The sequence below is a fragment of the Lycium barbarum genome, chromosome 1, assembly GCF_019175385.1.
Source record: "Lycium barbarum isolate Lr01 chromosome 1, ASM1917538v2, whole genome shotgun sequence".
NCBI lineage: Eukaryota > Viridiplantae > Streptophyta > Magnoliopsida > Solanales > Solanaceae > Lycium > Lycium barbarum.
The window spans coordinates 80,961,629-80,978,528 of record NC_083337.1 but is presented as its reverse complement, the minus strand read 5'-3'; the positions used below and the strand labels follow the sequence as shown (position 1 = coordinate 80,978,528).

At 37.3% G+C, this 16,900-nt stretch overlaps 1 protein-coding gene across 1 annotated transcript; it reads right to left on the bottom strand.

The window, feature by feature from the left end:
* Positions 1–7,880: 7,880 nt before the first annotated feature.
* Positions 7,881–15,630, bottom strand: LOC132612628 (uncharacterized; the record flags this gene model as incomplete). The annotated part of the gene is made up of 3 exons (XM_060326741.1): positions 14,625–15,630; positions 9,191–9,379; positions 7,881–9,100 (listed from the first exon to the last, which is right to left on the bottom strand). Coding segments are annotated over exons 1-3 (2,415 nt in total), but the record flags the coding sequence as incomplete, so codon positions are not given.
* Positions 15,631–16,900: the final 1,270 nt, after the last annotated feature.

The window sequence follows — 16,900 nt, the reverse complement described above, 5'->3', positions numbered from 1 at the left end:
TTGTTGAAGTTGAAAAACGGAATGTATGACTAATGAATTAGTCATCAACTAAGGTCTTATATTCTGCCCATAATTATTACACGTGCCCCACTATAGCATGGCCCAATCAGATTTGGCCATGTTGTAGTGGGGTCCATTTAGCACTACTTAGTCTTAATTAATTATTAATCCCCACTTAATAATCTAATTATGGTTAATTAATCCCTAATCTCCACTAATATTTCTACACCAATTGAATTTTACAAGCAAATCGTGCACTTATTAAAAATTGGGGATTAAAAGTCCTCGTCTCATATCCCAAAAATAATCTTATCCTTGAATTTATGTCCATTAGCTCACGAATAGTCCAATGTACAAAAATACGGGATATAACAGTTTCACTGCATTGTTCACCGAGTCCCTCAATAGAGGGCCGGGTACGGTATATATATATATATATATATATGATGATGTGATTATGGCATCGAGTATGGTATATGATGACTTTATTCACCGAGTCCCATAACGGGCCGGATATGGTATATGGTATAGACATGCATGATTCTTATCTCGTAAGGCACAGGTGCATTGGTATCTTTGATTATCTGTGATGCCCCGTATTTTTGCACGTTGGCTTATTCGCAAGTTAGTCGACACAAGTTCAAGGACAAGATTATTTTTGAGATTTGAGACAAGGATTTTTTAATCCCGTTTTTTTAATAAAGTGCACGATTTGTTATAAATTTCAATTAGTATAGAAATATTAGTGGAGATTAGAGATTAATTAACCATGATTAGATTATTAAGTGGGGATTAATGATTCATTAGCCTAATTAGTGTATCAAGTGGGCCCCATGATCAGAATTACCCATGATTAGAATTAACCGTGATTAGAATTAACCATGACCAGACCACTAAGTGGGCCCCACTACAATATGGCTTATTAGGATTGGTCCATGCCATATCTCATAGGTGGGCTGCATAAATAAATGCAATGTGATGACTAATTGATCATTTTTCATTTCACAAAACTTATTGAAGGAGAGAGAGAAGCTCCTAGGCCATGGCAGCTCTTAGAGCTCATGGCCATGGCAGCTCTTAGAGCTCACAGCCATGGCAGCCCTTTAGAGCTCATGTCCAGCCCTCCTCCACACCATTAAATTGCTAATCTTCATCTTGATGTGGAGAAAGAACTATGAACAACCATGGCTGCCAAGCTCTCGGCCAAGGTAAATATTTTGATAGAAAGAAGATTATGAATTCCTAAGGTGTTCTAAGCATTTAAAGGAGCAGCGAGGTTAGAGTTTAAGTTGAAGAAGATGAAGTGGTGCAAATGGTGCAAGTTATTGTAGGTCTGTCCTAATTAAATTTGAGGTAAGATTTCTTCTTTTGTCATGAAATTGGAAGTAAGAAAATTGTATGATTAATGTTGGCGTGCAAGTGGGAAGAATTGGAGTTGTTCCAATTAGATTGGGTTTGATTGTTGTTGTTGTTATTAATGTTATGGATTATGTGTTAAAAGTGAAAGGAAAGCTTAAATCATGCCAGGAATTTGTATTGATTTCATGGGCTGTTTTAGAACTTGTTGTGATATTAGGATAGTTCCCTTGTATATAGTAGTTGATGTCGTTGTTGTGTTGTTGCTGATATGAATCACCAAACTTGGAAGAAAGAAGCGTATAAAATATCGTATGCGAAGCGTACGTGGTCTGCTTGGTATATTCTTATCTGTTCGTAAGATTATCGGGCATTGTTATGTGGTAACTCAGGGCTGTTTGGGGCGTGTTGTTGTTCTTGTTGAATTGGAGGACTAAGTGTAGTTAAGATTATGTATTGTGTTATTGTAATTGTTGGACTATTATAAGGTCGTTTCGCTGAAGTGTTGTGACTATAGATTATTAGAAGTAACTTGAATATGTCGTAGCCGTTATGTTAACGATTATTGAATGTTGTAATGTGTGGGCTGATTGGAATGTTATGCGGGCTGTTCGGAGTATTCTTGAATTATGCCTTGGCTAGTCCTGATATGGTACTTGAACGTGTGGTTGTTGATGTTGACTTGGTCGTTTTATAGTTGGCTTGAAAATGAGAGAAATGAACAATATAGGGGAAATGCCGTCCAATTTTCTAGAAATAAGCTACTAACGTTGGAATACGTTTTGAACCTTTCCGTAGCTTAACCATAGTTCTTAATGTCTTAATATAGGTTGAGACACTTCGGGCAGCATATACGTATTGTATCACGGATAAGCGTTAAAGGTATGTAAAGTTATCCTTTCTTTCTTTTTGGCATGATCTATGTGAGACAAACAGACGACGAATGTATAAACTCCAAAGAAACTCCTATTCTTGGAGACACTAGGATGGCTAATGTTCTTGATTTCCCGAACCTATTTCATTATGTCTTGATACGTGTCTATGATTCTTGAAGTTCTATTTGATATAATCCATAGTGACATTCGAGGGGTACTTAACATGACTGTTGTCTTTGATACTCAAGTATTAGTTCATTCTACTTATTCTATTGAGTCTCAGATGATGATTTAGTTTGCATATGGTTGCTCACTACTCTGCTCGTGCATGCCGTTAAAATATCTTTCACCCAGTCCCGGGCCGGGTATGTTTTCGTGCACAGTTTCACTGCATTGTTCACCGAGTCCCTCACTAGAGGGCCGGGTACGGTATATATATACATATATATATATATATATATATATATATATATATATATATATATATATATATGATTATGGCGCCGAGGATGGTATATGATGACTTTATTCACCGAGTCCCATAATGAGCCGGGTATGATATATGATGTTGATATGCATGATTTACATTTCATAAGGCAAGTGTATTGATATTTTGATTGTCATACTTATCTCCTGTGATCTCTATTTCAGTCATGATCCTCTTTATTGTATTTCATGCTTTATATACTCAGTACATATCTCGTACTGACCCCCTTTCTTCGGGGGGCTGCGTTTCATGCCCGCAGGTATGGATACTCGATTTGGTGATCCTCCAGCCTAGGATTTCTACTCAGCTGTTTCGAGAGCCCTATTGTTCCGGAGCCTATCTTATTTTGGTACAGATTTTTTGATGTAGACTTATGTTTATCCAGGGGTACGGCGGGGCCCTGTCCCGTCATATTTCACTATTGATACTCTTAGAGGTCTGTAGACATATATGTGTGGGTTGTGTATAAGTTTTGTTCAGCTGTGTCTATATGATTTGATGAGGATATTCCCGTCTATAGTGGCAGCCTTGTCGGCTTGCGTATCATATTGGTATGTAGTGGCAGCCTTGTCGGCTTGCATATCGTATTACGTTTTGATTAGTTGTGACTCCTTAGGAGACAGGTTATCTTGATATATTTGATGTTGTGAACCTTTAGTGTTTTTGCAAGTTTCCATATTGTCTTTAGTTTCAGTCTAACTATATCTAACAGGTACGTATACGAGTGTCCAGCTCGGGCACTAGTCATGGCCCACGCGGTTGGGTTGTGACAAAAGTGGTATCAGAGCAGTTCATCCTCGGAGTGTCTACAGACCCTGTCTAGTAGAGTCTTGTTGTGCACCACATCTATAAACAGGAAGCTACAGGACATTTAGGATGTTACCTTTCCTTCTTACTCTAGATTGAGCCAAGAGATAGGAAATGATATCCCTTATATACTGACCTCTGATTTCAGCAGGAGAATGGTGTCGACAAGAGAAGGTAAGTAAGTAATGCTACTGGGAGTTACAGAGGCTAATATTTCATTGAGGTTACGTTATCAGAAATTGTATATACAGAATGGCAAACTGGCCATCATCAAGGTAAGTTATTGTAAGTATAGTAAGAAAATGGATTGAATGTATATATTGCTGATAAGTTCAGTTATAAGGTGCGCACAGAAGAAGCTGAAGGAATCAGTAACGGTAAGCAGAATATATGTCAAATATAGTGTGAATGTTGCAGGTATGATTGAAACCTGCGGTTAAAGATTGAAAGGGAAAATAAACAGGAAAGTGTAACAGGTACAGTTTGAGTTGGACATACGAGGTAAGTTCATCATTTTCATATTGTTATTGATGTGGCGAGCCCTGTGCGGCTATGATACGAGATAATATGTATATATGTTGGCCCTGTGAGGCATTGTTGGTATTTCCTGCGTGCAGGTTTTGAGATAATAAGAAATACAGAGGAAACTCTGCCAAAATTTTCCTAGAAATAAAAAGAGAATGAGATATAAGTTCGTAAAAAGTCTTGAAAGGTCATGTCAATAGTAATGATAAGATTTGACTAAGTTGCGAGTACGGCTGACTTCGAGAAATAAGTTAACCGTTGAATTAATGGTAATAGCAATCATGAGGTCGATATCGATATGGTAAAAAGAAATGCTAGGATAATTTGGAAGGGCTTGTGATAATAAGAGATGATTTAGAAAAGGCTAGCAAATTTTAATAGAGTGTTATATTGAGGTATCAACTGAATTGATAAGCAGGGGTAAATTACGACGAGTTTATAGTAAGAAGAAGTAATAGTATGATTGAGACAAGAATACAGAGGAAAAAGAATTGTGACGAATATGAATGTATTGATAAGACAGCTTGTGAGGTATTAAGGATAAGATTGACCAGAAAGGGTAAAAGGTTAAGAAGTGTTACACTATAGGATTGATTACGAATAGGATGTAATGTGAATATAATAAGGATTGTTATGAAAATGAGCAAAGCCTAGCGAGGAAGTGACTAAAAGATATAACGTGATCTATGTGACTAAAGTATAAAGGCGAGCTATAGAACGAATAAGAAAGACTTATAAAGCTCTTCTATAGAGAAAGTTCAGAATAAAGATTATGTGATAACAGAAATGATAGCGAGCACAAGAGAAGAAGGAGTTAATTGAAGGAAGGAAATAAGAAGAAAGCGAGATAACAATGCAATAATAGGTTATGACATGTATAGCCGGGAACACGAGTAATATAAGTGACGGAATTGTGAAAGATCAAACTATAGAAAGATGAGCAACGAGGTGGTGGAATGAGTGCCAGAGAAAGGATTGGGATGATAAAAACAAATAGGGATGAACAGAATACGTTTTGAAAATGAGAAAGGAATTATGCAGAAGTAGTGTTTTCTGAAGGGTACAGAGGTAGCATGAGATTCCTCGTGTACAGAATAAAAGATGGACATAGACTGGGGAAATAGTAAGGGAATATTAAAGGAAGCACCCAAGATAGATGTAATTAATTGAGTACGAGTATAAAATAAAAAGGTAAATATATAGCTACAAACTTAAGGGTGTAGTTATAACCAAGGGTGTATTGTTGTAATTGATGGACTATGGTGTATTTGATAATAACGAGGTTAGGGAGATCCCAAATTTATAATTAAAATATAAGAAGTGCGGAAGCAAATATAGAAAAGAATCTAAAAACTAAAAAAATAAAAGATATGGGAAATTCGAAGGAACAATCCACGAATTTCCAAGAACGTTAGTTCTAAAGTCTTGACAAGATCCAAGTAACAACGTATAGATTTATAGGAAGAAATCTAACGCCTTTACTTGAGATAACTAATCAAAAACAGTAGATTAGGATTCCTGACCGCTTTGTGAGTAACTTAAGACAACAATTAGTATTTAGAACTAACCGCCTTCGAAAGAATACCAAAAAGAAATCAAAGATATCAAGGAAGAAATTATCTTACTACCTTGAACTAGGAACTAGTTAGGTTGAAAGATAAATCCTAAAGTAATGCCACAAAGGTTCAAAAGAACTCTCAATATAATATATTCTTCAAAATCTGCCTTACAATGAATGACAATCACCCCTTTATATAGTTGTAAAGAAGGAGCTAGTCAAAATAGAAATAAATGGGAATTGTCTTCCCTAGAAGCATAGAAGACTTCCCACACTTGGACCAAGGCAGTCAACATAGATTAAAACAACCTAGAAGACTACCCACACTTGGACCAATGCAAGTCAACATAGATTAAAACAACAATTAAATATTTATTCTAGAAAATAATAATATTTGGGCTAATTTTGGGCTGCTGGAAACTTCTTCTTTTGGGGCTGATTTGGACCTCATTCCATCTCACTTTGGACTTTAATTTGGGCCTCCAAATAAGTGTAAGACTTGAGAAAAAAATCTGAATTGGGCTGGAGCTCTTCTTCCATCATAAGACACTTTTGAATTGTTGATTGCAGCCCATTAAGCATGTCTTGCAATTTCCTCGTTTGAGATCTTGTCATGGGTCTTCTTGGAACTTCCAAATCTTCATCCACGTCCTTCAATAATTCTGAGCTGCCATGGATGCTATCATTCCCCTCTTCTTGAGATGAATTCGTCCTCGAATTTAAACCTGCATCAAATAAGGAAAGATCAGAAACATTGAAAGTAGCACTAACTTGATACTCACTAGGAAGATCAAGTTTGTAAGCATTGTCTCCAATCCTTTCAAGGACTTCAAATGGACCATCTCCTCTTGGGTCTAGTTTGGATCTTCTTTTGGCAGGAAACCTTTCCTTCCTGAAATGCACCCATACTTGATCCCCGGGCTTAAAAATAACAGATTTTCGCCCCTTATTTCTCCTTAAGGCAGTCTGCTCATTCTTCCGCTCAATTGCAAGCTTTGTTTGTTCATGAATCTTCTTCATCATTTCAGCCTTCTTCCTACCATCAAGATAAACAATATTATCAGTAGGCAAAGGCAGCAAATCAAGGGGAGTGAGGGGATTAAAGCCATAAACAACTTCAAAAGGAGACTTACCTGTAGAAGAATGGACAGTTCTATTATAGGCAAACTCTACCATGGACAAATGTTCTTCCCAAAATGTTAATTTTCCTTTTAGAACAGCCCTCAACATATTCCCTAAAGTCCTATTAACTACTTCTGTTTGCCCGTCAGTTTGCGGGTGACAAGACGTAGAAAATAGTAGTTTAGTTCCCAACTTTCCCCAAAGAACTCTCCAAAAGTGACTTAAAAACTTAGCATCCCTATCACTAATAATAGTTTTAGGTATACCATGTAATTTAACCACTTCTTTTACAAACAGATCAGCCACATGTGATGGATGCATCATTAGTCTTCAAACATGGAATAAAGCGAGCCATTTTTGAAAATCTATCTACCACCACAAATATACTGTCCTTACCATGCTTAGTTCTAGGCAAACCTAACACAAAATCCATGGAAATATCAAGCCAAGGGGAAGTGGGAACAGGTAAAGGAGTATAAAGACCATGTGGTAACACTTTCGATTTGGCTTGTTTACATTCAAGACATTGAGAGCACACTTTCTCAACATCCTTTCGCATGCCTGGCCAAAAGAAATGTTCAGCAAGTATATCCAATGTTTTGGGCACTCCGAAGTGTCCCATGAGTCCACCACAATGTGCTTCCCTAACAAACAATTCACGCAAAGAGCAATTAGGGATACACAATTTATTTTCCTTAAAAAGAAATCCATCTTGAAGATTAAACCGTTCATAAGGACCCAACTTACATTCTGCAAAAACCTTGCCAAAATCAGAATCATTAGCATAAAGGCCCTTGATTTGATCAAAACCCATCAGCTTAGAAGTAAGAGTAGAGACTAAGACATACCTTCTTGACAATGCATCAGCAACCACATTCTCCTTTCCTTGCTTGTAAGCAATCACATATGGGAAAGTTTCAATAAATTCAACCCATTTTGCATGCCTACGATTAAGCTTACCTTGGCTCTTCAAATATCTCAAGGATTCATGATCAGTCTTAACCACAAACTCTCTAGGCCACAAATAATGCTGCCAAGTAGCTAAAGCCTTTACCAAAGCATAGAGCTCTTTGTCGTAAGTTGAGTAGTTCAATGTAGCTCCACTCAACTTTTCACTAAAGTATGCAATAGGCTTGGATTCCTGCATTAAAACAGCACCTATTCCTTTTCCAGAAGCATCACATTCAACCTCAAAAGACTTAGAAAAATTAGGTAATTGCAAAAGAGGAGCAGAACATAATTTTTCTTTCAACAAGTTAAAAGCATCATCTTGGTCTTTCCCCCATGTAAAACCCTTATCTTTCTTGATAACTTCAGTTAGAGGAGCAGCAATGGTGCTAAAATCTCTAACAAATCTCCTATAAAAACTAGCAAGCCCATGAAAACTTCTAACCTCAGTTACACTCTTAGGTTTAGGCCACTCTCTAATTGCCTTGATTTTCTCTTCATCAACCTCAACTCCCTTAGAACTGACCACAAAACCCAAGAATACCACACGATCCACACAAAAGGCACACTTTTTGAGATTAGCAAACAATTGTTGTTTTCTAAGAACTTCAAAAACTTGTTTTAGGTGTTCTACATGCTCATCTAGAGTTTTAGAAAAGATCAAGATATCATCAAAATAAACCACCACAAACTTTCCATGAAAATCCTTAAAAACATGATTCATCAATCTCATGAACGTGCTGGGTGCATTAGTCAAGCCAAAAGGCATAACTAACCACTCATAAAGCCCATATTTGGTCTTAAAAGCAGTTTTCCATTCATCTCCAGGATTCATTCGAATCTGATGGTAACCACTTTTTAGATCAATTTTAGAAAAGATTTTGGACCCATGCAATTGATCCAACATGTCATCAAGACGAGGAATAGGATGACGATACTTTACCGTAATCTTGTTGATAGCTCGACAATCCACGCACATCCTCCAAGATCCATCTTTTTTGGGCACCAATAGAACAGGAACTGAGCAAGGACTCAAGCTCTCTCGCACAAACCCTTTTTTAAGCAACTCTTCAACCTGCCTTTGCAACTCCTTTGTCTCTTCAGGATTACTCCTATAAGCAGGCCTATTTGGAATCTGTGCACCAGGCACAAAGTCAATTTGGTGTTCAATTCCACGCAAAGGTGGAAGACCTTTAGGAATATCTTCAGGAAAGATATCATCAAAGTCCTGCAAAAGAGAAAAAACACTACTTGGCAAAGAAGAAGTAAGTAGCTCAGAATTAATCAAGACTTCTTTGTAAGTAAGTAGTATTATGGGCTGTCCCTCTTTTCTTGCATTCAAACACTCTTTGGCTTTTATATAGAGACTCTCTTTTTTCTTTCCCTTAGCCTCTTTCCTCTCACCAAAACTTTCTTTTTTTCCACTCAAACCCTCTTTTACCTCTTTGCTTAAGTTGCTGCCCTCTTTCTCTCTCTCTTGGCCATCTTTCATTTCTTTTCCCTCAAGCTCACCTTTTTTCTGTCCCCTTTGTTTTCCCATTGATTCCCTCAATCTCTTTTGATCTTCAAACACCTGAGAAGGTGTTAAAGGCGCAAGAGTATACTTCTTGCCATTAAGCTCAAGTGAATATCTGTTCTTCCTTCCATCATGAAAAGTATTCCTATCGAACTGCCATGGACGACCAAGCAAGATATGACAAGCTTGCATAGGAATGACATCACAAAGAGTATCATCCTCATACCTGCTAACATTGAATGAAATTGATACAAGCCGAGTTGCCTCAAGGACACTTCAAGGACCGTCCCGTGGAGTCAAAGTTTGGATAATAGCATGGAGAGGACGGATGGGAGATGGAAGAATATTAAAGTGGCCAATTCAAGATTTCCATCTCCACAAGACTAGCCAAACAAGGCCCTTACTTCATTAAGGGTATAATTGTAATAATGTTAGTCTTCTATTAGTTAGTTAGTATAAATAGCTAGTCTTTCATTTCATTAGGGGACTTTTGACATTTGGAAGAAAAGATGAGTGATTTATTTTGAGAGTTGTCTCTAGAGAGAGAAACTTATGAGAGAGGCCATGGATGGCCCTTGTTGAATCTTTGATTGTGAGAGGATTGGTTGCTTGGGAATTCAATTCCCTTGAGGTCATCCTAAGAGGTTGGTGCTTGTTTATGTTAATTAATTGAGGTCTTTAGGTTTGATACACCTTTAGGTTGCTTTTAATTCCATTTTCTTGTGTCAATCTATCTATCATTTACCTTCCTTGTTAATTTATTGCTTCCGCGTATCCGTTATTGTATCAATTGGTATCAGAGCTTAGTTTAGATTTGTTCTACCAAATCTAATCTTGGGTTTTGATTCAACAACAAAAAAAAAAAATCGGAGTTAAAAAAAAAAAAAAGAAAAAAAAAACGAATTTTTTTTCTGTTGATTTTGTTGAATCTATTGTTAGATTAGAGTTTCGTAGTGTTTCTAGATTCTAAATCTTCAATTTCGAATCCATTTGGAGTTAGGGTTTGTGTTCCACCATTGTTGAACTTCAAAACTTCAAGAACTTGAAAGTGGTCTTGTTGAAGAAGGTCAATTTGAAGGTTGAACCCTATTGGGCTTTGTTCTCTACATTAAAGAGAACTTAAATCCAAAATTTGAGCCAATTTGGAGTTGATTTGAGGGTAGTTGAATTTTTGATTTGTTCTTGTGTTCTTGAAGACCTTCATATCTTCATAAGGAAGAAGACTCTCCAAAGTTCCATTTGATCCAAAAGTTGTGAAATAAAGTTGTGAAAAAGTGTTAGAGGGCCAAAAACAAAAACAAAAAAAATCAAAAAATCAGAAATACTTAGTTCATCAAAAGTGTTTGTGGATCTAAATTTCTGATTTTTGCAAAAAAAAAAAAAAAAAAAAAAAAAAAAAAAATAAAATCGCATTGGCCCATCTGCGACACTACATGCGAGTCGCATGTTGAACCTGCGAGTCGCAGGTTGTGTCGCACTTGACGACAGAGAGTTGGGATTTTGGTGGCAGCATGTGCGACTCGCATATTTCATCGCATGTTGAACATGCGAATCGCACATGGTGTCGCATCCTGTGACAGAGCGTTGACACCTTGGTTGCATCATCTGCGAAACGCACATCGCACTCGCATGTTGAACATGCGAGTCGCATGCTATGCACAAGTGTCGCAGGTTGCACAAATTTAGTTTTTTTCTTTTTTTCTCTTTGATTCAACTTCTCAAAACGAAAAAAAATCTTGATCCTTAGTTGATGGTTTTGTGTCCCTAATCCTTTGTTAGGGAACAAAAAAAAAAAAAAAAAAAAAAAAAAAAAAAAAAAAAAAAAAAAAAAAAAAAAAAAATTCATTACTTCAAATTGATACCTTGGATCAATTGGGGCCTCCTGGTCGTGTTTTCAAGTTATCACCTACCCGGGCCCGAAATTTTAGTTATTTTCCCGATTTTTGCATTCAATTTTCTTGTGTCTCTTTACTAGTAGGCATGTAGTAGTTGTTCCTACTTGTGTTTGCTAGTTCTTGTGTTCGCATTTCTTTCGTGCCAATTCTTTCGTGCTTTTCTTCGTTTTTGCTTCGTTGTTAATTTCTTGGCTCAAGTGCGTTTGTTTGAATTGAGTCGTCCGTCTTTCTTCGAGTCTAACAAGAATCCATTCCGATCTCGAGTAGCAATTGTGCACTGTGCAACCAACTGAATCCAATAGAGAATCAACATCGGCTAATCCATTTGAGTGGTAAAAGGCAAGAGTGTGTGAGCTCATTCGAGTGGTGCTAGCCGAGCACAAAAGAGTGTAAACACGAGTGTGGTGAGGTTTCTTTACAACTAACGTGTTTGCTAAGTATTCTGTGCAGGTACTACTCCATGGATAGAAGATGTCACTCAATGCTTGTGAGGGTGTTGAAAGAGGAGAGGATTCGTCTTGAAATTGATGACTACTTTAGTGAATGCTATGTTACTCCTCGTCTTGCGGTTGGGTTGGGGTTATCTATAGTGAAAAGGGCAAAGCAAAAGGGAAGGTTAACTAATGTGGCATATGTACCTTTCTCTTATGGGGAATACCATGAGAATGCGTGCTGCGAAATACTCCCTATGGACAATTGTGACGTGTGCTTTGGGTTTGCTTGGTTTGAAGACCATGGGATTGCGGATGAACAAAATTGGCATAAGTATGTTGTGAATGAACGGGGAACACCTCTATTTCCAAACATACTTCATAGAACGAATCCAAGGATAAACGTGCAAGAGCCCAATGTGAGTTGGCCTACCCTATGTATGAGCGCTAGTGGTGAAGAGTTCTATGAATGGGAACTCGTGATGGATGAAATCTTTGCTGGCTACAACTACTCACGACTAAGGAAGATGGACTTAGTCGTTCAAACTTTTGACTCAAAGCTTGTCAAATATTGGGAGTATGTGAAACGTTGTGGGAGACAAGTGAGGAGTCCCATCAAAACTTGGGAGGACATGAAAAGGATATTGAGAAGCCAATATCCCAGGCCACATATGAGAAGAAATGAATCTTTGAGGGGTACCTCTTTTGAGAGAACCCCATGCTTAAAGGCAAGGACGGTGGCTACAACTATTCCTTCCATTGGTCAAAGGAGCTTGCATGAACACCAAGGTAAAATCACTTATCCTTATACTCCTACATCTTTGGGTGATTTAAATGTCAAGACAAGCATGAAAGTTAGTGTACCTTGCATTAAGCCTAATGCTTCTTTGCCATGTATTGGTAATGCCATTGTTGAAAGTGTCGCCGCACTAGTTGATCCTATTGATGACCGAATTGATCCTTCTTGTAAGGTCGATTTGTGTCCACCTAGTGTTGACACTTGTGCTTTGAATGATAGTGCATTATCTAATGAAGGTGCTCAAACACTAGTTGATCCTTTAGATGACAAAATTGATTCTTCTTGCAAGATCGATTTGTGTCCACCTAGTGTTGACACTTACGAATTGAATGGTAGTTTGTCATGTGGTCACCATGTTAGTAATTATTGCGAGAGTGACATACTACCAACTACTGCTGAAACTTGTGTTGATCAACTTGCTTGTCATGATAATTCACTACTTGAGGATCTTTGTGATGTGTTTAATGTACCTCTAGTTAGTGATAATGTTGAAACAATTGGTCAATTGAAAGAATGTGACATATCACCCTTGTTTGTTTCATGTCAAAATGAGTCTCTTGATCGTACTTTAGTGTCACGTGATAAGACTCCACTTTGTAGTGGTGATGTGTGTCATGTAGATAGTCATGTGAGCGAAAATGCATTGAAAGATGACATTGGTCCTTTTGAGAGTGAAATGACATGCCTTGACTCCTCATTGTTCATCGATTACTCTCTTGTAAAGGATAATGTTCTATTTGAGGATGACATGACTATTGAGAGTGAAATACCTAGTGGGGTGTTTGGTAATGTTGAACGTTTAGTTTCCTTTGGAGGCTATAATGTGATATGTAACCCACTATGGGATGAAGACACGCTTTCCTATGATGGAGATCTTCCTTTGAGGAATTGTGATCCATTTGTGGAGAAGGAAAGCGTTACAAAGGAAGGTAATTCTTGTCTAGAAATTGCAAATTCTTCCTTTCATGTTCAACTTCATAGTAACCCCTTGGATAATCTTGTCCTTGAACCGTATGGTGAGGTTACATTGGGGAGTGATATTGATGAGGAAGTTATTTTACGTGATACCTTTCTTTATTACTTGTTTGCATATGATGACATTCTTGATCATATAGGGAGTGTATCTTATGTGGGAGAAGGCTCTTATGATCTGGCCAATGGTGTTCTTGACCACACTAGATGGATGTTCGTTCCCTTTGATCCGGGCGACACCTTGTGTGATTTGAGCGCACTATCTTGGGGGAGTGAGAGTGTTTTTGTTTGGACATTATGCTACATGTCAAATAGAACCAATGTCGAGTTGCATACTTCGTCTTCTGAATCCATTGGTTTTATTACTCTATCCTTATGTCATGAACTTTGGAGGAATCAACTTCTTGATACCTCATGTGTGCAAATATTAGTCATGATTGTCATAGATGTGTGGTTGTACCACAAGTTTGTTTCATTTCTTGATCTTTGGGATAGCCAAGTTCTTAGTACTCTACTTAAGAGCTTATTTTGTTTGAAAAAGGTTGATACTTGGCTATATCACAAATTTGTGCTTACTTGGCATGGTGGTAGGTTAGTCCACCCTAACACTAACCCTCATCCTTTGAGGACTTGGTTTTTGTTTGTCTCCTTATGGTTTTGCAAGGTATAGATTCGAGGACGAATCCTTTTCAAGAAGGGGAGAATGATACAAGCCGAGTTGCCTCAAGGACACTTCAAGGACCGTCCCGTGGAGTCAAAGTTTGGATAATAGCATGGAGAGGACGGATGGGAGATGGAAGAATATTAAAGTGGCCAATTCAAGATTTCCATCTCCACAAGACTAGCCAAACAAGGCCCTTACTTCATTAAGGGTATAATTGTAATAATGTTAGTCTTCTATTAGTTAGTTAGTATAAATAGCTAGTCTTTCATTTCATTAGGGGACTTTTGACATTTGGAAGAAAAGATGAGTGATTTATTTTGAGAGTTGTCTCTAGAGAGAGAAACTTATGAGAGAGGCCATGGATGGCCCTTGTTGAATCTTTGATTGTGAGAGGATTGGTTGCTTGGGAATTCAATTCCCTTGAGGTCATCCTAAGAGGTTGGTGCTTGTTTATGTTAATTAATTGAGGTCTTTAGGTTTGATACACCTTTAGGTTGCTTTTAATTCCATTTTCTTGTGTCAATCTATCTATCATTTACCTTCCTTGTTAATTTATTGCTTCCGCGTATCCGTTATTGTATCATTCATGCATCATATGCCCTCTTCCATGACATTTGTAACATTGAATAGAACTAGAAGGTTTTGGTGATTTAGGATTAAAAGTTTTACCTCCCTCCTTTTCATCTACTTTGGCCTTCCCCTTGCCTTCTTGAGGCCTAGAAGTCACATCTTGTTTCGGCCATGGCTTCTTTGAATTGGTGTTTGGCTGACTCCTCCATGAGCTAGCTTGCTGCTTTCTTTTAATTTGCTTTTCTAATTTTACAGCCATGTCCACTAACTCATCTAAAGTTACATATTGTTGTATCTCTACTACATCAGCTATTTCTTTATTTAAACCATTAAGAAATCTAGCCATAGTGGCCTCTTCATCTTCTACACAATTAGCTTGGATCATAGCCATATCCATAGCTTTGAAGTATTCATCAACAGTCATGGTTCCCTGCTCCAATCTTCGAAGACGCATTTGTAGGTCTCTTTGAAAGTGGGAAGGCACGAACCTCTTCTTCATGACTCTCTTCATCTCAGCCCAAGTAGCAATGGGTGGTTCTCCATCTTGTTGTCTATCCCTTGTAAGCTTTTTCCACCAAATAGAAGCATAGTCAGAAAATTCAACAACGGCAAGTTTTACCTTCTTAGCTTCAGAATAGTTGTGACAATCAAAAATGGCTTCAACTTTCCGCTCCCAATCAAGGTACAAGTCTGGATCTCTTGTGCCCTTGAAAGTTGGCATCTTCATCTTTATGCTATTGATGTTATCATCTTCCACTCTTCCTCGTTGTCCCCTCCTATCTCTCCCTACCCTATCTAGATTTACATCAAGATCATCAACAAAATCATCTATAGGGTTTTCTTGATTTACAATGGGGCCATGGGGCATATTTCTTCTATTTTGAGGCCTAGGATTATTTTGTGGTTGTACAACATGTTGACCTCCCCTCCTAAGTTCAGCTATTGTCTCATTTTGTTCAGCAATGGCATCCTTGATCTCTTGAAATTGCAAGGTCCATCTTTCGAATTGTTGGTGCATAGCTTGTAGAGTGAAGTCATTTCTTCCTCGGATCTCGGCTTCTTGGCGAGCCCTCCTTTCATCATCCCTACTACCTGTATTAGTCATCTCAAAAACAATAGTTTATCACTCAAAGTTTGGCTTCTTTTTTTTTCTCAATTGTTCTCACTCACTCTTGCCTTTTTCCACTCAAATAACCTTTGGAAAAACACTTTATGGATTTATAATTAAACCCCACTAGATTCAAACCCTTGGTAGTAAAATAAAGAATTTTGGGGCACTAAAGAAAGTGAAGAACCAATCCTAGAAAGAATTAGAATTTAGTTGAAACAAGACTCGAACAAAAGGACTTTTTTTTTTTTTTTTTAAACAAGATAAAAGGAGTAAGAAAAAAAAATTGATTGCTTCTTATCTTTAAAGATCTAGGATCCCCTCTTCTTGTTTTCTATCTTAATCTTTAGAAAACAAATAAGATGGAAGAAATTTCTTGAAAGCAAACACTAATTTTTTTCGTCACTGTTCACTGCTACAGTACTTTTTTTTTTTTTTTTTTTTTTTTTGCTCTTTTTTTTTTTTTTCAAGAATTCCCCAAGATTATCAAGAACGGAATCTTGATAGAACCGCTCTGATACCACTTGATAATAACGAGGTTAGGGAGATCCCAAATTTATAATTAAAATATAAGAAGTGCGGAAGCAAATATAGAAAAGAATCTAAAAACTAAAAAAATAAAAGATATGGGAAATTCGAAGGAACAATCCACGAATTTCCAAGAACGTTAGTTCTAAAGTCTTGACAAGATCCAAGTAACAACGTATAGATTTATAGGAAGAAATCTAACGCCTTTACTTGAGATAACTAATCAAAAACAGTAGATTAGGATCCTGACCGCTTTGTGAGTAACTTAAGACAACAATTAGTATTTAGAACTAACCGCCTTCGAAAGAATACCAAAAAGAAATCAAAGATATCAAGGAAGAAATTATCTTACTACCTTGAACTAGGAACTAGTTAGGTTGAAAGATAAATCCTAAAGTAATGCCACAAAGGTTCAAAAGAACTCTCAATATAATATATTCTTCAAAATCTGCCTTACAATGAATGACAATCACCCCTTTATATAGTTGTAAAGAAGGAGCTAGTCAAAATAGAAATAAATGAGAATTATCTTCCCTAGAAGCATAGAAGACTTCCCACACTTGGACCAAGGCAGTCAACATAGATTAAAACAACCTAGAAGACTACCCACACTTGGACCAATGCAAGTCAACATAGATTAAAACAACAATTAAATATTTATTCTAGAAAATAATAATATTTGGGCTAATTTTGGGCTGCTGGAAACTTCTTCTTTTGGGGCTGATTTGGACCTCATTCC